Here is a 26,689-nt window from a genome sequence, read left to right on the forward strand (position 1 = left end):
TTCCTTTACCAGTTTGTCCCTCATGCAATTACAATGTAGATAATCTGTTTAATGGTACTTTCATTATATTTCTTAAGCTATTTCCAATACCTTTACAGTAGATAAGAAGAAAGTAAAATGATTACTGAATTCAGATCCAGAAGACAGCTGACTGGCTTAAATAAAATGATGGATTTGCTGCCTGTTTTATTTCTAATAATTTGAAATTCCAGAGATACGCTGTAAGATGAAAATCTGAAACTATGTTGATAAATAAATGTCGATCTTGCCTTGACTAGATATAGATGGGAGCATAAAATTAGGCATCTACTAAATCCCCCAAAGGAAACACCTTTTAAGCCTGTTTGTTGTGTGTGTAAATGTTCCAAAGTATTTCAGTTAGGCACTTTTATTAGAAACAGAAATCTGCTGGGTCAGCAAAGCCCAGAAGGGCACTTTGTATCACTATGCTTTAGAGCACTTCTGGACAGGCATAATGTCATTTTGTAGTGCAATAGAAGTGGAATTTCACGTGTGGTGGAAAAAAAAGACCCATTTAATATTGTTGAGTAATAGATTTACACTGATCCTTTTCTTTGGCGCAGAGATATATTTGAAGGTCATGTGAGAAAGAGCTAGGAGTGATCACGAGAATGCTATAAATAGCTCTTTATGTGTTTGTACTTACTTGAATGTTCAGCAAAGTTTTTCCATCTTGGCTTTTTTTTTTTTTTAATAAAACACTACACTGTCAGGAATTTGAGTCAAATTCAGTCTCTTACTTATGTTATTTGAAATGATGATGAAGAAAATCCCTATTTAGTCCGTTACTAATAGGAAGATGTATGTGTGAGGTATATGTGTGTGTCTAAAATTAATACATGAAATGTTAAATAAAGAGAAAATACTGTTTTCACTTTCTATTCTAGCTGTTCCAACCAAGAAGAATGATGGCACCATTTTGTTAAATGATACTATAAAAGCCTAAATTCTGAAACCTACTTAAATATGTCCTGACTTTTTCTTTCCAGTAGATATGTTTTTCTCTTATAGCATTCATTTGGTGTGTCTCTACTTATATTTGTACTTCCATGTAGGAAATAAGTCTCTCTCTGTTTTCTGCACTTACAGGAGAAGGTAAAACATACCTCTTCAAAATGCATTTCAATAATCACCAGTAGTGTAACACAAGTTGAATTAAGCATCCTAAATGTGTGAGGTGGTTTGCTTTGCACATGACATGACAGCATGACAAAGTAAAAAAGGTCTTAGCATTTCTCTTCATGTTTAAATACTTAGCTCACATCACTAATTAGCCTTGTTCTTCCAATCTGTTACCCCTTTAAGACCCACTTTTATTCCTAGTCACAGCCAATGGCAAAATGACTCCTGATCTGAGTGGGAGTGAGGAATCTTTCTATATAACACGGTTGAGAAAAGTCAGATTTTGTTACAACATTGCCACTCAGTTTTACAGAGTTTTTAATGCATTTGAGTCAGTTAAATGTGTAACTCCTCTTAAAACAACTGACTGAAATATCTTGAAATTAAAAATCCACTTGAAGGGACTTTTCCAATTTAATCTTTTGGTATCCAAGAATAACATTCCAACTATGCGTATTAACCTTTTCTATCGAGATTGCTCCGCCAGGGATGCAGTCCATGGTTGATGCTAGAACATGATCTCCCATAGGAAGCAAATACTCCTGTCAAAGCCAAAAGCAGGGTATAACTGGTCTGAGGTGAGGTTTCTTGTAATTTAAACTTTAGAACTTTAGTGAGTCTTTATTTAGTTATGCCACTTAAACAATAAAATTGACCATGACTTTGTCTTGCTTGTATCTGCTAGATAAACATGAGTGACTATTGTTGTTGAACAAAACTCCTGTATTCTTAACAAACCTGAACTTACAAGTCAAATTTCTCCTTAGGTGTACTAATGACTGTCTGGGTTGTCCAAAAGCCAGTTCCCTGTGGTTTATTAGAAGCAATGTAAGAAAATGCCTATAACAAACCCAACTCTCATTTGTGGAAATTGTGTTTCTGAGGATAAGATCAGTACACAGCCCACTGAGGCTTGGAATGGAAAAACATTTCCTCATAGTGGTGGGCAAAATCCTTGACATCTTCCTGACTGTAACATCAGCCTCAGCGTCCTTCCATATCTGGCCCTGCCAGATTCTGCAAAGCAGAAGAGAGTGCCTTGATGGCCGCTGAAGAAATGCTCTTCTCTTACAGATATCGTAAAGGGACTGCATTTTCTTAGGAAACCTAATATAGAAACCCAATCTTTTATTTATTAGAATTAGTATTTTTTTCTTTATTTAAATGTTTTTTCATATCTTGATTTTCTCCAAAATTCTCTCAAGTGCAGGGATAAACAAAAGTACCCCTCCTCAAGAGCATTTGTGAAATTATATTATCCTTTGGAATTCTTTTGTGCTTCAGGTAACTTTGTGGCATTAAGCAATTACTTCCCTTCTTCACGAAGTAATGAGGTTACCTGATCTGGTGGCACAAGCAAGCAAACAGTGCAGTGTGGCATCTGCCATGGGAAGAAAGCTGTGATGTTCTGTTTGTGTTCCTCACACTAAAGAATATAGAAGATGCATGTATTTTGGAATTTTCTCTTGCTATATGGAACATAAGAATAACCATTAATTAATTTAGTTTGTTGCCTACATGCTAATTCTATTGTTTAAACTTTCCAGATTGCCTTAAGGCAAGTTCACATGATACTTCAGTAAGTAACTGTGCTGCCCAAATATACTACAACTATTATGATCAGCTACGTTGTTATTGCCAAACATGTTTAACTGAGTGACACTATGGTGTATCTTCATCAGAAACCACAAAACCCCCACGACTCCTAAGATTATATGTATTATAGAGATTATCCTGTGATCATAGCAGAATCTGTTCCTTGAAATGATATACCAGTATCCTTTATTTGTTTGATCTGTTAAATTTGCATATTTACAATCCCTTCTGTAGACAAGAGCCCAAAACTGTAGAGGCTGTAGTGCCTTTCTGATTTAAGTAATGTAAAAATATAAATTTCAGTGTCATCATGCATCTCATTGGATGTCTTTAGATCATCTCTTAGAAATCTTTATTTTTCATATCTCCTGATCTGTTCTTTCTGTTCTTTTCCAAGCTCAAATATCTGTTATTGAATAGTTTTTCTTAGACTTTGTGCCTTGGCTAAATGGGCAGCTACTGATAATCTGAAGTAAAGCAATCCTACTCTAAGTGTAATGCAAGGAACACTGATCATTTAGATTGCCAGATGCCTCAACCTTTATCTCTTCACAAGAAAAATAATAAAATTATGTAATAAAAATATAAGAAGTTAATGCAACATGAAAATAATGTCATGTTTCCTATGTTAGTCCTGGTGACTAAACCTGTAACTCCATGACATAACAAACCCTTGACTGCATAAACTTACATTGACTGACTGGTCAATTACTTTTCACATATCTTTGCTGGGCTTCTGCGTAGGAGCAGAAGTAGGAAAAATGAAAATAAGTGTTTTGTGTAGTGCTTCTGACAAACTTCAAACTAGAAAACCCCTAAAAAACTTTAGGTGAAAATATCTGATGTTTAAGCAGGTGTTGATACATTCTAGCACTGTGTTGTAGAATCCTTACCTGAATGGAATTAACCCTTCCCAAAAAGCTGTGGGACCACAATAAATGACAAAAAACATGACAGGAGTTTAGACACCGATAAGGATTTTGTACTGTCATGGCATCAGTAAATTGAAATGAGATCTCTGGAAGTGGAATTAGCATTTGTTAACATCTTTTTTCAGGTGAGTGGTCTTCACAAAGCATTACTTAAAATCTAGTACCAGTACATGGGCCATCACCTGCATCCCAAACAGTACGCTCACAGCCATGCTGGTTTTCAGCATTGAATTCCTAATGCTCTTATGGTTTCCTTCAGTTGTTCAAGTCAGAACAGAATTTTGTGATAAAAGCATTTTCACAGATGTAAACATTTTGATGTGCTGCCAATGCAATTTTTACTTTCAAAAACTAGCAAATACATCTTTGCCATAAAGTGAAGAGTCTTAAAGTGTTTCCCAAAAGATGTTTCCATTGCTATTCCATTTTTCTTATGCCAAATTCTGTTACCTAATGGAATAAACCTCAAATCAAATGTTCTACGGTGCCTTTGGATGCAATAACTCTCCTGACAGTAGAAACAGTGCATCTCTACTGTACAAATGTGACATTACCTACCTCTTACTAGGATTTATGTAGTAGAAGCAATCACAGGGTTGCTTGGAACATGGGCAGGCCTTATCTTTGGGTTAAGAGAACCATCTTAATGGCATGCATTCTGTCTACATTTAGCCTATATCTAGGACTTATACTGTGACCGTTGCTCTATCGCCTGACAACCCCTCACCAGCCAGGGAGGGGGAATCAGGAAAAGGAGAGCAGACCCGTGGGTTGAAGTGAAAACAGATTTAATGAAACAACAGCAATACCAACAAAGGTGTACAGAATTAATACTCAGCCAAATGAATATGCAGCCAGCACAACCAACAGGAGAGCAGTCCTCAGGAGCAGGGAGAGCCAGAGGGGGAGCAGGAGGAACCCCAGCAGGAACTCCACAGGAGCTCCCTCTCCTCAGCAAACCTTCCCGCTTTATGCTGACCATGACATTCTGGTGTGGGCTACCCCTGTAGCTGACTCAGGTCAGCTGTCCTGGCTGACTGAACTCCTAACAGCCTTCCCAGCATGGCTGGGCTGTGAGTCTGTCCTAGCCAGACGAGAGCATGTTTGTATTCCTGCAGAAGTCCAATAGCCTTATAAGTAATCAGCCTCCCCTCTCCCCAAACTATTCAATGTCCATCTGGTGATTTGAGCTCTGCCTTTGAGACAAACTGATTTTAGAGAGTGCATAGTAAAGAAGGGTTTTTTTTCTTTTTAAATTGAGGTATTTTATATACTTCAGTGATGTTGGTTCTCTATAATGAACTTAATATTTATTCTCAGCCATGCTTGGTCTATCATACCTGTGATACCCATAGTAGTTCCAAGAATGTTCATGTTTCAATGTCCATTTCTTTTGTTCTTTCCATCTAGCAAGTTTAATCTGTCACTTACGTCCTCATTGTGCTGCCTTGAAAGTATAGGCAATGTGTCTTGTATTTAAAAGCAAATAGCCTGTTATAATCACTTCAGTCACTAACTGGCTTGCATGCCTTTGTATACTATTGCACATCTTATTCTAAAATGTATTCTGTTTCTCATCACCTCTTTACATCGATAAACAAATATTTCTAAACTATTTCAAAATAGCCGAAGACTATTACATGCAACCTCTCTTTTGGATATCCCAAATAAGAATAATAAAAATTATTATAAAAATAAAATTATCAGCACTACTTAATTTTTTAAAGTATTTGTGTGTCGCTGTGTGTTTAATGTAATAAACCTGAGATTTTTTCTACATCTTTTTCCTGAAAATATTTTTAGCAGCATCTGTCAAATGCATACCTGGAGGGTGAGTTTTTTGTTCCCACAAGAGTAACTCTCGTGTTAAAATTAGTTTCTTTCCCTGAATCAGTTTCTCTTGGAATTTCTTGATAAGTTTTCTTTGCCATTGTCTCAGCTGCCAGCTAAAGCTCCGTCTGTGATTTTGATTGACTTTTCTTTCCAAATACATACCTCAGAGAGCTAAGAGGTGGCACCGCTCTTTCATTGCCCTCCTTCCACTTTTCCCAATTTCAAAGTTGACCCACTAACCTCAGATATAAATTGCCTTAGCGAGGACATCATTAAACCCATCGTTTCTTGATGGATGTACAATGAACATCTAGAATAACATCACCCATATGGTCCCTTGGATATGAGCAGTGAATCCTCATACATTTTTGCAGTTCCATGCAATTTTTCAAGAGCCTTGGGAAACTTTGTGGCTCAGCTGCCATCTGCACCAGAGGGTGTTTCACAATGGCAATTCTCAAGGGAAAGCACATGCTTATGTATTTCTAATGTGTTTAATTATGATCCTCATTTCTTTTCCATATCAACAATTAGGCTTTCAAACTCTAAAATATACTAAATCACATCCTTGTTAGTGGTTTTCTTGAAAAGTAAAATTAAGTGATGTGATCAGAGACATGTCTTGCATCCTGTAAGTAAATATTTTTCTACCATGTCTATCAATATTAGTGGTATGGAATAGAATCAAGAAGACTACATCTAAAATTGTAAAAGCATGTGCTGCATAATCTAGGAAACAGCATTGATCAGCATCTCTCTTAATAGGCGTAGTTTTATCACCAGAAATCACAAGGAATGCAAGGTGCATTCAGTGTGAAAGTAGTAGAGTTAAAAATAAATTATTCCAATGTATTAAAAACCCAACAAACACAAGCTAACCTATAATCTGGCACTTCTGTACCAGAATCTGTCATGCACAGGCACACATCATGTTTCTCCAGGAGTGTTCATAGTGTGAAAAAACGTATTATAAATATCATACTATCAATCTTTTTCTTAGCATGGCATTAAAAATGAAGCTGTTTAAATAGCAAAGTTCAACATTTTTATAAACTGAGGATACCAGAACAACTTCAGAGTATTGATTTTTTTATTAATTATGTAGTTAATAATGAATTTGCTAATACAAAATTATTGCAAGATTTCCTTTTAGTGTGGTAGAAAGATTTTGTTCAATAAGTTCTTTTTTGCTTATGTAATAAATTGTAAGTTATAGAAGTTAAAGTAAGAAAGCATAAAGAAGATGTTGATATTTTGCCAAGTAGAAAGGTCTAAGTTTTATGAAAACAAATCATGTGATAGTTGATGTAGCTAAGCTCCACAAAACATTTTAAATCTATTTGGTTTAGACTATTCTGACATGAAATCATATTTCTGAAAATTCTTAATTATATTTTCGATGCAGACTTAGCTTTCTCCGGTAAATACAACATGTGATTTACAAGCCTGAACTAACTTATTCTACATATGACGTACAAGTTATACTACACTTCTGGGTCCGAATCCCTCTCTAAGAATGACGTCTCAAGTGTGTCTTGGTCTGTGTGCTAGAAAGCATATAAGAATTACAATCTAGCCGTGTGGTCATCAGAGAACACTATGTTACCTTTCCTCCCTTGCTATTGGAGCAGGCAGGCAGGGATATCATGGTCTGAAAAAGAAAAGGACAGATTCTAGCTTCCACTTGATTAATATGCAAAAAATGGTATTCGACCACTGCAAATACTTTTCCTGGAGTGAGTGGTTGTGCATTAGGTGGTGCCAAGTCCCTGAAATAATTTGATTTTATAATAGAGGAAGTGCAGTTCCTTATTTATTATACTCAGGTTCCTTCATCCTTAGTTCTTAGACAATTGACCTGGTTGAGACTGCTTTGGATCACAAACTATGTTAGATCATTCTTTGTAGGAAAAGTAATCAATTTTCTTATTTACATATCTGACAGAATTCTAAGTTGTAATGTCATCCTGTGAAATAATAGACTGTGTCTAAAGACTCAAAAAGATTAGTCCTTGCTGCTAGGGATGAAGTGATAAGCAACGTGAGGTGGAAATCAGTACTATGTATCTTTAGACTGTTCTCAGTTCTGGAAGACTGGTAGCGTTTCAAGCGAATGATATGATCAAGAGACCCCAATACATTCCAGTAATGCCCAGACGTTCTGTCTTGCCAGGCACTGAATGCATTTCCATTTCCATTGTATGATCTCACATTCCAGTTGAAGTAATATGTTCAACTCCTTTCTACTATACCGTTTTGTGGTCCTAGCAAGATTACACTTTTCCATGGTACAGTAGTGTTAGTCCCATCTGGTCTGAGAATGTCGGTGAAAATATTCTCAGTGTATTTCTTTCATACCTGATAGCTTTCTACTTCCTTTCCTGCTTCTTTCTTTACTGTCATCACTATTGACTATGTTCTGTTATTCCCTGATGTTCTGTTTTTCCCTGACGTTGAGTATCAAATGAGCGGTATTTGAAACAACATCCCTGGCATAGAAGGATGTGATGTTATTTTCTGAAATGAAGATTACGTTAGTGTAGATGGGAAACCATCATTTTTCCACTCTGATCCTTTGTGCCACTTCCTTCACTGACACCTGCTTCTGCTGTCTTTCCCATCTTTCTTCTTGCATGCAGATCACTGCTCTTTCTGGGCTCCCTTCTAATTAGCATTACAGAACAAGTCAAGACTAAGTGCAGTTCCTCTGCAAACATACTTTTTAGCCCTGTCTGGATGATTTACACCTTCTTACAATGGTTATGTGCTTTTCACCACTTCGATAGGCTAAAGAGTTGAGTCGTTCTTGGTGCACATAGCTGCTTTAGCTGAAACTGAATGTCAGAAAAATAGAATCAGCTCTTCAAAGGCTGACTCAGCTACCAAGCTCCTCCACACTTTGACCATTCTGTCTATTCTGTCCATCTGAAACCTTGTTCACTCCTCTCCTGTATTCAGGATGCAGGGCTCCAGAGAGCTTCCCTCTCTCCTCCGTCCTAAGCCAGATGTGATTCATCAAGTCTTCATTCGACTGGACAGGCCAACCTGATGAGTGAACCAGCAAGGAGGGGGCCATCTGGTAAGCTGATTGTCCTCTTTTAGGCATCTTTAGGCTCTTCTTCAGCTCTGCTGTGTTCCCCAGTACATCTGTACTTTTTATAGTTTTGTAGCTGGCAAAGTTTCTCTGGGAACGCTTCTGTTCCAAAAACTGTTTAACTTTTCAGTCCTGTTTTAGTTTAGCTCTGTGATGACAAGTTCTTTCCAAGCGTCACAAATACAAACTTTCAGACAACCGTAGAAGGGTTGTATATGCACACTGGAAAATGAGACTAATTTCCACAGCATCACATCCTTTCAGAGAGCGCCTTTTTTATTATCATATGAATCAGTCACAATTACATAGCTATTTCAGGACATTTATGTAAACATGACCCAGCCCAAAACAAAATGTGAGTGATGAAATACAGGATAATACTGTATATACGCAGCATGCCATTATGCATACATGACCAAAGAGACTTTCACTTCACTCGTTCTTAATTCATTATTTGTGCTGCTGGCAACATAATGTTGCCAAGGCATCAATTATGTTTCATTTTTTAAATCAAACTAATTAAGAACCAGATGCAATCTGAGTGGAAAAGATCTGAGGGTCAGTGTTGTGCACCATATGTATGACAGTGCTTACTCACGATGAGGAGACGGATTGGACAGCTGTGAATTTTCCTGCTGTAGGAGTTTCATCATGCTCAGATAGTGTAACATACTTCTCTTTTTCCAACTTATTTCTTTAATTTCCTAATAAAACTAAGGGAAACTGAGCAGCACTGCCATGATTTTAAATGACTAAGTAAGGGATAACAGGTTATGAAAACAAAATAGAAGAGGAAAATAATTTAGTCAACAAATTAGCATAAAATAAATCTATTTTAGTAACAATATGGAACATGGATGAAAGAAATAACAGAGTTAAGAACAAATTGAATCTTCAGTGTGACAATTTCAGACACAATGGGGAAAATAAACATTAAATCAGGGTCTCAAACTGAACAGCTTAGCAGACAGAAGGGTGTTGTTCTTAGTGAATACAAAACTTCTCTACTAAGTGCTGTCAGGACAACAGTAGGATCCGCAGCACCATCTCTCTGGAATTTGTCTTCCAATGAAAAATTTCTCCAGTAGCCCTTTGATTTTCAAAGGTTCTCCAGGTGCTTTAAAAACAGAACTCCTTGAAAGCTAACAGCACCCATGATAATTATATTCTAGGACTTTAAAAGTATTTCATAGTATTTATAAGTAAGTGAATATAGAATGTTTGGAGATAAGTTTCCAGATTTTTAATTAACTATCTTCTGAAAATATGTTAAGAGATTTCTGCTAAAGTACCACTTCTGATTTCACAGGTGGATTTTATTCCTCCAGGTTTTCTTCAAGAAACAATTCCTGTAGTGGAAGGGTTCATGGACAATGCACTGACTATGTTTGATTTGTAAATGGGTTTAATTCAGTAAGTAGGAGGAATGATGTCCTAGAGCTCAATATTCTGGTAGGGCCTCTACCCCTTCACCACCTCAATATAATACCTGACTGAGACATCTGCATCTTGAGAAGTCCCCATCTGTTTTCACCTTATTGTTAGGTTTGGTTTTGTTTCGAATATTTGGATTTTCTCTCTAAGTACCTAATCGGTAATTATGGCACTAGACCGTTTTTCTTCCTTTTTTTGCACCTTGTAAACGTATTGGTTGCTGTCATGGAATGTTTCTTTGTTTTACCGTGTTGTAAATACAGGCTGTTGATGGGAAATAGCAATCAATTTATTAGTTGGTCTAACGTATTTTTCTTTTGTCAGTTAATGAGAAACTAGATTGGAGTCCTATTTTAAAGTTTCAGTTGTAGTAAAGATTGAAAGAACCACAGCACTCTTCTATTAGAGGAAGAATCTAAACAGGCTAGAAATGAAAACAATATAAGTAGGAATCATCACATATTAGCAATTAAATTTCCCTTTGATTAGTAACAATCTCCTTTTGTTATTGTAACAGATACAGAGTATATAGACTATTTGCACATGGTTCCTCCATTAAAATAGACTATATTAGTTTTTCACACTTAGCCTCAAGGCTTGTCCAAGAAACCATTTTGCAACCAGCACTGTAACGTCAATTAAAAAGACAAGAACCATGTTCCGATTTGCATGTTGTTTTGAACCAATTACACTAGTGGTATACAGGAAGGAAGTAATTATTATTGGAATCACAGTCATTCTTCCTATGAGGTGACCATTACATTGATTATTGTGTGAACTCTATGTCTGTACATTCTCCCGAACCTGTCTGGTGTGGTCACATTTATTCCATACCCTCTCATCTCCTCCTTACTACTTTTAAGGAGATGACTGTTCAAGAATGGGCTATATTTCTCTGGCAATATAGCAGTGATGAGCTGAAGGAAATCTGAAATTTTTAATCATTTTGACCAGAGCTTCTCATATCAAGCTTTAAAGAGTAAGGGGGACAAAGCTTTTATTCTGTTGATTTGGGTTTTTTTGTACCACTTACGATATTTTCCCATTAACTTTTCATTTTGTAATTTGTATGGATGGCCTGGTTGTAAAATGAGTCAGTTTGTTGGTCTTCATTTAATTCTATCTAATTAGAATGTATTCTGTTTGGCAAGCATCCAGTAATTAGTGATATATTTATGTAATTATTAGTATGTAATATTTATATAATAAATATGCCTAGAAGGCAATCCATTCAGAGGCCAGAACAGAGGTAGAGTACATGATTTTACTGAATGCAGGGACCTTACATACTGAGCCAAATGCAGAAAATAAATGAAATGTGTAAGTTGACCTGTCTAGTCTGGGGAGAGAGCTTGCATATCCTAAAATGATAGGATGTGCAGACTTGGTAATCAGTGCTGATTACAGAGGGAGTGAAGATGGGCCACTGTTTGAAGTGAGATAATAAGCCAGCTTGTTAGGGAGAGATAAATAGAAGAACTTCAAGAAAAGGACCAGATGTCTGCTTGATGGTGTTGAAGAGGGAGAGCTAGTGGGGTCCTTTGAAGGTAACATGGATGGATGCACAGTCAGATTACTGAGAATCAGCTAAGCAGCGGTAGCTGTCTGCCCGTATTGAGGTAGCAAAGGTGGATCACCCCAGCTTGGCCTAAGCTAATTGTGGGGTCAAGTAAGTAAACTTCACTTTTACTATAGGCTAAGGGCTTTGTATATTCTTGAGCAGTAACTGTAACGCTATAGTACAGTATAGTTTTTTCATACATATGTTTCTGTAATAAGAGATAAGTCAGCAATGCAGTCTTTTCTGTGGAGTTTTGAATAGAGTTAGGTATGAAGCCATAAAATTTAGAAGGAGCATCAATAATAATCACTAAATGTTGATGAAAGTACTCTGCAGTATTCTATAAATTGTTGGACTGTCTTGAACATGAACACTGACTTTTCTCTTTTTTTGGAGGAGAAATTTTTAGAATGTAATAAATGATGTAACAGTTTCACATTGCTTTCATAAAAACACATAGAACTTTTTGGGTTTGTTTGTGTTTTGTTAGGAAACTTTCACTCAGTCTAAGCTAAAATCTAGGTTATAGGAAATAATAAGAAATAAGATAAAAATATTTCATGTAGCCTTTTTGAACTTGTCGCTACCTAACCTTGCTTAACTCTGTCATGTCACTTTCTATAACATTTTCATCCATTATGTATGACCCTTCTCTAAATTATATAGTGTTCCCCCCAATAAAGATTAAGCCCTTGTGGTCTAAGAGCACTCTAAAGGAGTGATTTTTTTTTAAGGAACTGTTCTGGAGTTCAGAATAGTTTTGTGTAGCTCAGTTACAGGTTTCCTGTATGATTTTGGACAAGTCATTTAATCACTGTGCCTGACATTGTGCCATACGTGCACTGCAGATGTTCTTTTAAAACATTCATCTGATACTCACATATGACATTAATGGCCTCTATTAGCAGCTCCCTATAGATTGGTAAAGACTGAGATTTTCAAGAGTGCATTACAGTGTCTCTTTGGGTTCTTTGAAAACTCCCACTTGGAAAACATGTGGAAGTTATTCTGCAGCTCAGGGAAGGAAATGGTGGAGCCCAGTCTAATGACAGCTGTAGCTAAAGCATTGTTGTATCTTTGGTACAAGCTGGAAAACTAAATACAGGGAAATGTAGTTTAGACTTGATTCTACACCACATGTCTCCTTCTAGAACAACTTTATCTGTCCCACAACATTACAACTTCTGTCTTTGTACTCCTATTTTCTGTTCTCAAATGACAAAAATATTTTTTTATACAAATCTACTTTCTCTTATTTTGTCCTTGTTTTCTGCTAACATGCAAGACCAAAAGATGTATTTGCTAAAAACTTTATTGAGGTCTAATGCAGTCTGTCTAGCAGAACCACTTCCTTTAAAACCTTGTAGCGGTGAGGTAGAATTAAATGTTGACATCTTCCCCGGCTCCTTCTTCTTTCCAAATTATGTGTCATGTCACACAAAGTTAGGGTCTTGCAGTGTCCCAGTCTTGAAATTTAAGTGCATGTGCTCGTATGTTCCTGCAGACCTGCTTTGATCCTCAGTAATGTGACTGTGGATGCTAGTTTGGAACTTCTGGCTGTGCCAAGTTTTCTCTATGTAATGTTTACATGGTGTGCAGAAGTGTTCTCAAGAGTATCTGGAATGTTTCATTTGAAAACTTTATACAAGCTATTCCACTCTATGGACAGGTAATTGTTTTTTTCACTTACTGAAATTTCTTCTCTGGATGCATTTTGCTGTTCCCTGCATTTCAAATGAACCTTGCTCTTCACCATAGGAGGCACATCTTCATTGAGAGGTGTGCATATAGTAAGACATTACATGTATACTTTGGGTGTAAGATGGAGGTATAAATTACTGCCATTAATGGCCTGATGATAACAAATTGTTATTGTTATATGTAATCTGCATACAAGAATGTCTTCAAAAAGTCATTATCATGCTGCCTGTGTGCCCAGGGGCAATCTTATACCATAGCATTTCAGTCTTTCAAATTGCAAAAAGCTAATATAACTCTTGATGACATTTACAAAAATGTATAATGGCATTCCTTTCAGTTCGCTCACAGAAATTATTCTCAGTGAAGTTAAAGGGAGTTCTGCATCTATGAGAACTGCAGGATCTGGCACTTTTTAAAATCAAAGCCACATTTTTTTCTTAAGTGGCACCAGCTCAAGAAAATGTTAAGTCAAATTTTTTTTTAATTTGTTTTCTGACTTAAAATGCCTCAGCCAACATAAGTCATATTTAACTTTCAGTGCTCTTTGGCAGAGAGTACACATTCTAAATTTCTTCTCGTAGTAAGTTGTTATGTCAGACTTATAAACCCCTGAAAATTGACATTTTGTAATGGAAGTGCTGACAAGACCTTTATTACACCAGTACAAATAGGCGTCATTCCAATAAATTCTAGTTGTTTTTTTTGTAGTCTGGTGGTTGCTTTTTGCCACTGTATTTCAAAATGAACATTATAAAAAGAAGCAGTAGCATAATAGAAATGCACTGGCATGGCTTGAATTTGGCTCTCTAACTGTTGTAACAAAACTTCAATATGGTTGACATGTCCGATTCCAGATTCAGTTTTAAAGGACTGTTCTATGATCTACTGGTAAATTGTTTTAAATTCTTACTGTGTGCATATATATGTACCATACAGTATTGGAACAGAAAAGCCATCATCATGGTATGGAGAAGTAGCTGTTAAGTTGCTTAGTGTGAAACTCACTTAAATGCCAAGTACACATCACATTTAAAAACCAAAATGTTCCTGCTTAAGTTTTATTTTTATTACCATAGAACTCACAGTCTACATTCTAGAAAGAAAGATTCACTTCAAACACCTGTGATTGTCTTCATAATCATGAAGGCTCTGAACTTTTCCAGACCCTAGACGTAAGTCACTGAAGTAAGAATGGAAGGATGTGTGTGAAGTAAGGAAAGTGAAGAACATGGGATGGAATTCTTGGAACTCTTCCATCACCTACCAAAAATACTATAAATTCTGTTGAATCTGCTTGAGATTTAACTTTACACATAAAGGAACCCCAAGTCAATGTCATGTGTAAAACTATAAATCTCACAGTGACCTAAGGGGCTTAGATACCTTTCTTTCATTAGTTTCGTCTCGTAGACTACACTTGTAAGTAAGCATTCGTAGGAAGAATAACAATCTATTATCCCTAAAGAGAAATGCAGATGGCAAAGCCTTGGGATATTTTGGCTTTTTATTTATCTTTGCAGCATTTTGTTTGAATCTGGTTATACAGTAATGGAAATTTATTGGTTCAAATGCAAAATATAGCCATTATTTTATCAAAGCAGTATAAACCAGTATTACTTTCTGAAACTTTTTGGTTAAAATAACAAGATAATAGCATTAAGTAGAATATGTAGATTTCAAAAATGATCCATCAGTCTATGCAAATTGCTGTGTTAATAATGTATTTTTAATGCTAAGCACATTTGACAGCCATTTCATCTCTCTTTCTAAACTCGAGCTTGGCAACCTGCATTAATTCTTACACTTTACAGATGTAACATTCAATGCACATGCCATGTAGTGATGTGATCCGAATAAAGGAAAGCATGTCAAAGCAATGTGATTATTAGTAAACAAGTTTTTGACTGGCTTGTTGAATTCAGAAAAGAGAAATGAGAGGCAAAAGCCGGTACTCTTCTAGCATATCTTACACCTTCACTGGCCTGATTTTGCTTCAGATTATGGGAGTGTCGATCATAACTGGCACCAGGGGGTTCAGAAGAGATAAATGGGCATAAATTCAGAGCGAGTGAGATTAGAATCAGGTATGTTTGGTACAGTTCAGACAACTGTGGTAACTGTGTACCTTAAATAGACCCAGAGCCCAAAGTTTCCTGGTTTGACTTGCCATAAGTATCTGTAAATTAAAAAGAGAGAGAGAGTTACTATGTCCTAATTTTTTCTCTACCCCATTAACAATAAAACTGGTATTGTTTTAGACTCAGTGCATGGTTGTACGTCGTTATTTCATCGTCAGGGATTTTCTATCCTCCCTTCAATGGGTTAAAAAACCAAGGCAGAAAATCTAAGAGTTGCTGCTAGACCGCAAGTGACCATATAGATATGTTTGATTATAGCTCTGCTGGACTAAAGGTCAAAGAAAAGTTTTAGAATACTTAAGAGACAATTATCTAAAGTTCAGACTTTTCCAAAGGAATAGAACTAGAAATTATACAGACTATTATCTAAAGTTCACATTTTTCAAAGGGAAAAGTTAGGAGGAAGTGCTTATTCCATCATTTTGCTGTTAATTTGTCTGGGTTTTTTTTGTTATTCTGTCAAGAATTTATTTACTACAAGTTCTGCATTACAGTAGTTTTAACATGATTATTGCCCTTCCAATAAATTTTAACATATGAGAGTGATTTATTGTTATACATTATTAAATATTACATGATTCAAAATTCCCAGCAGCACTTTTTATTTCTACAGAGAAATACATGACCTGGAAATGTGTTTAGTTTTTCTATTCATTAGTTGATTCAACAGTTCAATTCTGGCATAAGCTATTATTATTTAGGCCACTTGGTAAAGAAAAACAATAAACATACAAAATATGTGGCATTTTCCAATTCTCCTCATCAGTACATTTTTTCTCATTAAATACTTCTTTTTCCCTTGCATTCTTATTGGTGTTTTAAGGGTGTTTAGGTTTCAGAAAATCCAGGTCTCTAAAAAAATAAAAATTCATTCAGGTATTTGCTAATGTGTCACAGGAATCTTTTGTGTTACCGTTAGATATGTCAGTATGGCATGTGAGTGACTATGGTGCAGGAGAGACAGTTTTATCAGTCAGCTGAATTTTTATAGGACAAAAACTTTTTCTTTTGAACCTGATGTCTGCTATCAAATTTGATAGCAGTCATCAATCTGCTTTTTTGAAGACATGACAAATTTTTGACATTCATGAAAAGCAGGTCAGTTTGAAATACCTGTGAATGCTTCATTGCCCATATGGTTTGGCTATCATAAATCAGACAAAATATACTATAAAAGTGGCATCTTTTTATTTTCAGATTACTTTATAAGCCTTCTACTTGAATAGAATGTTCATGCCTTTACCATACAGATTAAGCAAAGGGTCATCTTCCTTGTAAACTGCTGTTCCACAGGATTTTGTTTGAGACAATTATCAAGGAAGGTCTTCCCGTACATGTGTAAAATATTACACGACACAATTGTATATACTTATATATCAACATATATACATATATGAGTTCTCATAAAAAGTTATTTGGTGTGCATAAATAAATCTATGTGGAAAATACTGTTTTATCATGAAACAACATTTTTATACTAATACAAATGAAAAAATGGATTGGTTTTTCATCTACTAACAGTTGGCAAATTTATAACATGCAAACTCAAAATTTTTCCCTTTCACTCAGGTATTCCTTTGAAAAATGTTACAGCCTAAGGTAGAAACAAAGAAAACTGCCGTGCATAAACACAGATGTATCTCTCAAAGCATTTTAATTGCATTCTTTTGGAAGCAAGAAACTGATGCTTCCAACTTGTACTTAAGCCTAGTCTGAAACATACAAATTAGTTTTTCAGCTCAGGGCCCATCTATGAATAGTGTTTTTTTACGCAGTTACACTAATGAGGGTATGCTTTGAGTTGCCTCTTCTGGTTATTGTGCTAGATCAGAAAGCAGGTCATGAATATTCCTTGCCACTGCTTTTGTAATTAACAATTTCAAAACAGTTGAGTTGACAGAGAGATATCATGTGTGAGACTATGAATAGTGAATTGTTGGGGCTGCATTCATTGGTCTTGTTTCTGCAGTGTGATACTACCAATCTAAATATGGGGTTTTTGTAAATCCTTTCGTAGAAAGGTATGTGCTATTATTAAAATGTCCAAAAGAATAATGATTAAGGTATGGCTCTATAGCCTATGGAGCGTATATAGAGACTTTTGAGAGACCTCCATCTCTTTGGACAACTTTATTAGTTTCCAGTCTCTAAAATGGTGATTGGAATCTTCCCTATATTCCACTATTTCTCTATTATTAGGTTTGAGTTTTGAAGAAAAACAAAAATGCCAGTATTACTACAATTCTTATGAAAATCTATGTTTAACATTGCAAGGTCCCCAGTACTGAATAGTATTACAGATGATGCACACATGAATTAATAGCTATGCAAAGAGCTGAAATGCTATCTTAGCATTCTCTTGAATGATCTCTTCAAGTGCATTGGCAGATGACTGCTAAATATTATATAGCTAACATTTCTTAGAATGTCGTACTTTCCGTTTTTTTCTGCTTGTACTTTGGTAGTTTCCACTGAAACCTGTATGGTAATAACTTAATTACTCAGTTATTTCAAGTTTTTATCTGAGAATACCTGCCATTTATGAACTGAGAAAGGAAATGAATGAGCTGTCCTTGTCTTTTCATTATCAGAAAAAGCAGGGAGTGTAACAGCCAGGATAGTCTTGCCGCTCTTCTACTTGTGCCAAAGGACTTTATATTACAGAGAATCTGTTTTAGACTAAAAAATGTACACAAAAAGATAGCTCTAATAAACATGAAAAACATATATTTCTGTCATTGTAGTGTTTCCAGCTGTAAAGTTTCCAATTAAAATTCTTTCTTCACATAAGTAACATATCCAGCATAGATAACAATCTCTACCACAAAGTCCTTAATACTATTAATGATTTGATCTTTCTGAGAACATTATAAAAGGGATAGAAAAAGAAAGACAGAAAAAGAGCTACGTAGGTGTAAGGTTACACAGCAGGGAAGTCCACTGATCTCAAAATATTAAAGAGATTGTGAGGGAATTAAAGAATTGCAGTAATGTGTGCAGAGAAAATGACACTTGGACGTAAACTGACTGCCTCTGGTTTTTACTTTTGTTCTGTCAGTTTATTGTCTGGCTTAAAATTGCAACATGCATTCTTGTACAAAATGGAAGATGAAGAAGTTGACTCCTGCCTGCTAATATCACACACAGATTGACGTCAGTGCCATTACAGTCACTTATGTCCAGCAAATACCAAAGTAGCTTTGTATTAAAATTATTACATATACTTTTTCTCAAAGTCTTTCATCCAAGAACCTTGAAAGATATCAGGGGATCTTGAGAACAGTTGGGAATCTGCAGGAAGCTCTTGGCCCTGTGGTAAGCATGTCCTCGGTTGTGGTAATTCAAACTGCTTTTGTGTAGAAATCACACTGGATGTCTTGTAAACACCTTCTGCATTGTCATTCTTTGTTCCAGCTGTGAGGGAGATATTCCCATAAGAGTCTTTTTCATGTTTCGCAGATCTGCTTGTAAACTTCAGAAACTGAGAGTCATCGGGTGATCTAAATGACTGATTTTGTTTTATGTTTAGAAAAAGGTAAAAATGGGCTCCAGATCTAAATTATGTTATGTACTAGTTATTGTATATGTTATATAGTTATGTATTTATATATAAAAATTATGTTGTGTATATTAGTTATGCATTCCTGGAGCCGCATTACTCTGACCTTACACCGATGCAAAAATTTTGGACGAGTTAGGACAATTATTAAGTTCACTTATCTTACACTATTCCTTCAGCTTGCAGGACAGAATATAACTTCTAGGCCATGCTGTGTAGTTGGTACATCATCAGTGAAATGGCATTTAATAGGACTCTGGCATTTCAATGAACTTCTTCAATCCCTTCCCCCTCATAGAAGGCTACAGAATTGAGGGAGGCTCATTTTGATTGAGAAGGTCAAAGGACCACCTGAATGTACCTCACTGACTGGAGGTAGAGACTCAGTGTCTCTCTTCGCCTGCAGCAGGTTAGCTCTGAGCTTTATTAACAGAAAGGGATTCTTTTTTTCTGCATGTAATTTTCCTTGTTTTGCTAAAAGTAACATGAATACATAAATAACCTGAACAGGTCTATAATGAAGGATCAGCAGGTTAATTGGAAAGATGAGTGGAAAGTGATTGTCCCCTCTCCTGCTGAGCACCTGCTGCCACGTTAATTCATGCAGCAGTGCTGGAGGTTGTTTCTGGAGGACATTCCCACTGTTTTGTCACCTATAGGTAAGGGGATTGTCCACAGAGAGGAGAAAGCAAATCAGATCAATTGAGTTTATTGCTAATCATGCTGCTAGGTTTTATTTTCAAGTTCTAGGGACCAACTAAAACATCAATTAGACAGTCACTGTTTTTCACTCGAGTCACATTTCCAGCCACACCAAGGTATATTTATTTTAGGACATAGCAAAGAAGGGGAAGGAATTTGTTGCTAAACAATATTCCCAAGACAAAATTGAGTACTTGTCGTCCACTGGCAAAACAGTTCAGTCATTTCATTTTGCTTTTCTTGTTGACTACTAATTGCCAGTTTCTTCCCGAGCACAACAAATTCAACTTCAGTCTAGCATAGAAGTTTTTAACAAACCCACAAAAAACTCTGTTTAAAAAGGAAGGTTTATTCTCTTTCTCCTTGTCTTGCATCTCTTCTTACATAGTGCTAACTATTCAACCATTACTTCTTTTACACTTAAATAGTTCAGCTGATATCTCAAATATCTTGCTTATCTTTTACTTTATCTCCTGTCTTTTGAACTTGAATTGATAACCATTACTGGTACCTGGTAGTTTCTTACACTCAGCATAGCTTCACTGATTGGCAGAAATGGGCACTTTATTTTCTCCATCTCTCCTCCTTCCTCTTGTTTTTTTCTGCCCTTTTCTATTTGTCACTTTATAGTACTCTTCCTTTTTCACTGTTTTACTCTCCAGTTCTGGCTTACTAGAATTTTATGACCCAGCCAGAGTAGCAGTGACTGTGTCAGAATGACAGAAGGCATCTGAAGCTGTCACCAACAAGAACAGCTTCTTTTTTATATTTCTTCCTAAAGCAAGTGCCTTACCTCTTTTGCATATCAGTAAAGGGCAGGGATGCTAGGGCTCAGCATATCAATCCTTTCCTTCAGCTTGGACAGAGAAGGACTGTACCAGGCTTATAGGAAGGAGCAGGCAGTATCAGTACAGATTTCTAGAGCATAAGAAGTCACTGTGTAATATAACTGTAAAAGTCTCTGGAGTTCTGAATAAATGACTACAGATGTGACACGTCTGAGTGGGATTTGTCTCAAAGACAGAAAGAGCTGGATATTGAGCCCCACATAGTTTTTTTCTCCTTTGAAAGGTTAAAGCAAAAAGATTAAGGATGCAATTTATGCTGAGGTATTTTTAATTTTGCAGGAGAAAGCCAAATGGACAAGTATATGTATTGGTCAGTGTTTGAAAATGGGGGGGAAAGAATGCTGTCAGGTAAAAAAATGTACCTTTTACACATTACAATAGATGTGGTAGTCACTCTTACTTTGGTAAAGCTATACACACTGATATTCAGGAAAACTTAGCTACATTATTATTTTACTAACATAACATTTCCCTTTGTTCCTTGCAGTTCAGCTAGAGAGCGAGTATGATACTGGAGTTGGTTTAACTTGCACGCGTGTGTGTTAAAATCTGTGACACATTTAACCAAGAAGGAGGAGTTCAGTTTTTCTTAATTCTAGATGTGTGCTAATTGTTGACTTAAAGCATACTTGACTTTCCCACTGCGTCAGCGTGGCACATGTAACACTAGGTATCATCAAGGAGTTTGGTCCTATTTTGAGCTGTCAGAATTCTTAAGAGCTTATACCTGAAATTTATCTTCAGTAAACACATATGCTTCCGTTAATTTTAAAAAGGGCACAAGGAAGGACTAGACTATTTATTTAGCTCCAGGATGCCATCGGTTTTGATGTGACTGTTTCTAACTTGAATAGATAAAAACTCAGGATTCGTGGAAAGAAAAATCATTAGGAATCTTTTTTGTTCTGCAAAGGTATTATAAAGTGACCATATTTATACTGCTTTATAAAGTAGTTGATTTTTATGTTGATCTTCATGTGTTATGTACTCTACATGCTATGAAAAATGCTGAAATTATTGCATAACCTGCAATATACATTATACTAAGAACCTCTTTAGGCCACGTAAGGTGGTAGGTGGTTCCACCATGGAAGGAATACAGTAAGACTGCAAAATCAAAGACACCGAACTTCAGAAGGAGACTACTGGAAGTTCAATTTCTTAGTCACTGAATGGGAAAACAAGCCTCTTTGTTCTCTTGTGTGAGACAATTACCTCATGTGCTTAAATAATCTTTCTTCATCTTTTGTTTTATGGCAGTAATGAATTAACTGTAGGAGTTATCTCCTGATTGGTGTCTTGATATAGGTTCAGGACATGATAAAGTTTAGTAATGTTTCAGTCTGTAATCATTATATTCTGTAACTATCTTTATTCCTTACTAATATGCCTCCTTACTAAAAAGGACTTCAGGAATAAAATGCTGCATTTCAATTTTTTTTTTTTTGGATGTGGAAAATGTCTTTACGGTATTGGCTTCATGAATGTTTTCCCCTTCTTCCTTTTCTGCATCTCCCTCTGTCTCTTGTACTTTGTAGCCTGCCAGCTATTGTGAGCATACGTTGTGTCTTTTATGTGGGGCCAGTGATACATGCTGCACAAATACCATGGGCTATCAGAAATGTTCCTAGTGATCGCAGTACAGCTTAAACATTTCTAAACTATTTCATGTTTTCAACTGAGTACCTGACCGGTACCAAGATCAAAATACATACAGAGCTTTCTTACAGTCACTCTGTGTGTATGCATATACATGTTGTCATGCACTTCAGGTACCTTTTTTTGGTTTAAACTCAAGAATTGGGTCTTTGTTGTATCTGTCATATGAACGCTGCCTGTCTTTCAAGTTGTCTCTTCCTTGTGCCTGCCATATAACTCACAGTAATTTCTTTCCTTCCATGGAATGGCATTTAGTGATTGCGTGTGCCCATTTTATAGTATAAAATATCAGAAGGCTTACTTTTGTTCATGAAACTTCAGGAAAACTAACCTCGGTAGAACAGGGAAAGTGAGGTTGATGAAAGGAGCGACAATCTCCTTCTCCCAAATATGATATGCAACTTTATTTTTAAATTGTTATAGGATTCCCCAGTGACACACACACACATATTCCTATTCTGTGTGCTTGTTGGAATCTTTTTATTAATTGGTAGTGTTATTTTTGGTGAAAGAACACAAAAAACCAAACTAGTACAAGATGCCTTCTGTTACTATATAACTCATAATACTGAATTATTTTTTTTTATTCCACAGGACAAAGCAGTTAAAAACTAAAGTGAATATTTAAGTATGTAAATAAGTCAGTGCTTTGCGTATTTGACATGCTCACTAATCATGCATTCTGGCATGTACAAGATCATTGATATTTGATGGTATGTTGTTAAATGGCTAAAATCTGTAATTCTTACAACTATGCACAATAGAATCTATATGGATTACCCTAAGTAAAATCAACTCATTTCTTAATTGATTGCAATGATCAATTACAATTAAAGTATCACATGTACCACATTATACGTAAGTATTCAAAGAGTTACAACATAATCAGTTTGATGGTGAACTGAGAACTGAGTGACTATAAGAGGTTTAGCTGCGTATTTGGAAAAGAAAGAGGGGAAAAAACCCCCATGTATAATTCACGAGTTAAATGTTCAGCTTTATATATGTAGGAAAGGCAAATGTCTGTATTTGCCAGTAAATGGACTGAGTCCTAATACTGGCACAGCCATATTCATAGTTGTGCTTAACTCTAAGGCTAAACTTAGGTGGCTAAACAGGCATCTGTTGGCGTCCTGTAAGAAGTTCAACTTGGCTGAGACGGTGTTAAACTATTATGAAAAGGAAAGAAGTTGCAACTGTATTTGTGCAAATTCCTCATCTCCCCATCTTTTCTTTTGTACTACCTGTATTCTTCTGACCACTGATACGAGTTAAGTGGACAGTAGTACATGTGTTATAAGAGTTGATAAGTTAACTTCACGTCTGGGTTGGATGCCACGTAGTCAGCCTGCCTCTGTATGTTTCTCAAATTAAGTATCTTGATGTGTGCAGAGGTAAGAATGTCCTAGACCCTAGACTTATTTCCTCTGGCTACATTCATAGGAGACACACTGTTTTGTTCTATTTTCATCTCTGAGGCCAAATAAATGCTTAGATTGCTGAAAATTAGGCCTGCAACTTTTAATACATTCATCTCTTCCTTTGTTTGTCTTTGTATTGCTTATCAGTAAAAAAGAAGAAGCTTTTATAGCAGGGCAAAATATTTTGCAATTTGTGCTTATAATGCATGGAACATTTGTTTTAATTGATGAATGTGCTTTATTAAGTTTGGGTTACTTCAACATACTTCAACAACACATTCAACATTCATTTCTGGTTTTGTTGTGCTGGTTGAATTGTTATGACTGTGTGATTTGAAAAACAGTGATGAATCATGATGGGAAGACATCTATAGGGAAGTATGCAGAGAAGAAAGTGAGAGTTTGCCATTATGATCGCACCACATGACATAAGAAAATGCCTATGTTGCACTCCTTCATTTGGGGCATGGGCAGCCAAACAGAAAGGGGAAGGATTTCTGTGTCGCATGCTGCCGGTATCATGAGTATAATAAAGTGCTTATGTCTTAGTACAGAGGTTTTCTGAATGCGTTAAGAAAAAGCTGTGGTTTTCTGTGTGATGAAACAATGCAAATTTTCCCTTTTCCAGATAATACTCTCAGCATATTGGCAAAGCATAGTGGATTCAGCCGGCAGAAGCAAGAAGTATATCTACTGCCAATCATCATAAGCGATAGTGGGAATCCTCCCATGAGCAGCACTAGCACTCTCACTATTCGAGTCTGTGGTTGCAGCAGTGATGGGATTGTCCAGTCCTGTAATGTTGAAGCATATGTACTTCCCATTGGACTCAGTATGGGAGCCCTAATTGCGATATTAGCGTGCATCATTTTGCTGCTAGGTATGTATTCATTTCACAGCCTGGCGTTCAAAATCTTTCTGACTCCTGCGTGGCTGAAAGTAAGCAACGAAGTCACTTAGAAGGGCATACGTTCTAATACGATATAACGTGCAGCAGTACTGAGAGACCTGTCAGGACCGCACCCCTACTGTACTAAGAACTAAACAAAAGCATATAACGCGAAGTCCCAATCTGAAGTAGTCTTCCACACAAGGTACATAATAAACAGGTATGGAACGTGAAACTGCAAATCAAATCAGGTACGTTAAGCAGCAGGGTGAACACAGTATATACTGCACATGATGGAAAATGGATTTGTTGTATCTTCTTAGACTTGTATGAGTTTATTCTGGATTGTAAGGGCGTAAGAGGACATTACAGTGTTACAAGATAAGCACTGTATGTCTTAATAAAACATACAAAATGGGTATATGACATCAAGTGAGGGAGAGAACAGTGAAGGAAGAGGCCTGTTTCTGTACTCTGCGGCTTCGCTTTGTAACAGATTTACATTGGTAATTGAGATTTCAGCATTAAGCTGCAAAAACAACAGTGTAACCATTTTAGAGCTTTTTATGCATCTGTCCATGATTCTGAAACTGATGTGTCTAAGCTCTTTCTTTCTCCCTTACTATCTCATTCTCTTTTCAGTTATATAGTGTGAGTCTGTTGCAACACATAAAGAAAGGACACCAATTTCCTTCTTTCATCAGGGCTGCTTTCAGAAAAACACCCTCTAATTCTGGAAAACCCCGTCTAATGTATAGATCATTATAGACTATGTTCAGTGAATGATGATAGTTTGACTTCACCTAGGTTTGTAACTCCTCCAAAGGGAAAAGCTGTTGTCTAAATTTAAGGTTCAAAAACAGAAGCATGCAAAATCTTTTGCTTATATAAAATTGAGCTTCAGATGTAAATATAAGCTGATAATAGAGAACTAACCATTGCTTCTGATCAAATTTTCGTCACTTCAATGTGGCTGAAGTTATAGCTCTTTCAGGTTTTCACTACCCTTACTACTCTCACAAAAAGCAACCTATCACTTTCCACAACTGTGCTTAACATGTAGTGCTTTAACTGGAAATTTTTTGCCTAACCAGCCTGTGATGCTTTCTTTGCAGTCATTGTGGTGCTGTTTGTAACACTAAGACGACATAAGAATGAGCCTTTAATCATCAAAGATGATGAAGATGTGAGGGAAAATATTATTCGCTATGATGATGAAGGAGGTGGAGAAGAAGATACAGAAGCTTTTGACATTGCGACTTTGCAAAATCCGGATGGAATTAATGGATTTTTGCCTCGTAAGGATATTAAGCCTGATCTTCAGTTTATGCCCAGGCAGGGTCTTGCACCTGTTCCTAATGGTGTTGATGTTGATGAATTTATTAATGTAAGGCTTCATGAAGCCGATAATGATCCCACGGCTCCACCATATGACTCTATCCAGATTTATGGCTATGAAGGAAGAGGGTCAGCAGCTGGTTCCCTTAGCTCGTTGGAGTCCTCTACATCAGACTCAGATCAGAATTTTGACTACCTCAGTGAATGGGGTCCTCGCTTTAAAAGACTTGGAGAACTTTACTCAGTTGGAGAAAGTGACAAAGAAACTTGACAGTGGATTACAAACTTTTTCGCTGTTGACTTAATGAACATGTAATATTCTAGGGCCACTGCTATTAGTTAAAACTAATGTGGCTTTTTGTTTTAGAGGCAAGTTTAGCGCCAGTCATCTATAAAATCAACTACATTGTAATGTTGAACCAAAAAAAAAAAGTATATGTTAGGAGGTTAAGTCTTGTGGAGTGTGAAGTAAAGTATGTGGAGTGTCTAGAAGTCTTTGGATATTTGGTATTCACTTGACCACTCTGAAGATGGAGATTTGGATCTTTGATTATCTTCAGTGAATTGAAAAGAACAAAGAGAAATTGGTGCTTTCTTAGAAAATGGACTTGCAGGGATTTTGCTGTTGAACAGTAGCTCCTGCCAGTATGTGTAAAGCTAATCGTTTGTTTCTGCATTGCCAACAAAGATCCCGCCACAGAAATGTTAAAAGCAATATCTTGGTCTTCTTAGCAATGCTGGATAGAAATAGCATTGTAAATTCCTACTGGCTTCTACTGTGCAGTGACCATGCATTGTACATACAGTAATTGTTGGCCACGTAACCACAGACTGAATATCA

The 26,689-nt window shown here is 36.4% G+C and overlaps 1 protein-coding gene across 3 annotated transcripts in view; it reads left to right on the forward strand.

Annotated features, from left to right (window-relative positions):
* Positions 1-26,119, forward strand: part of CDH8 (cadherin 8) — a 134,778-nt gene extending 108,659 nt beyond the window's left edge. For all 3 annotated transcript variants that reach the window (XM_086469162.1, XM_086469163.1, XM_086469164.1), the window contains 2 exons: positions 24,250-24,501; positions 25,626-26,119. In XM_086469162.1, coding sequence (XP_086325288.1) covers positions 24,250-24,501; positions 25,626-26,119 — 746 coding nt within the window. The remainder of the gene's footprint in view (positions 1-24,249; positions 24,502-25,625) is intronic.
* The last annotated feature ends 570 nt before the right edge of the window (positions 26,120-26,689 follow it).

Source organism: Leptosomus discolor, chromosome 8, assembly GCF_034619465.1.
Source record: "Leptosomus discolor isolate bLepDis1 chromosome 8, bLepDis1.hap2, whole genome shotgun sequence".
NCBI classification, from domain to species: domain Eukaryota; kingdom Metazoa; phylum Chordata; class Aves; order Leptosomiformes; family Leptosomidae; genus Leptosomus; species Leptosomus discolor.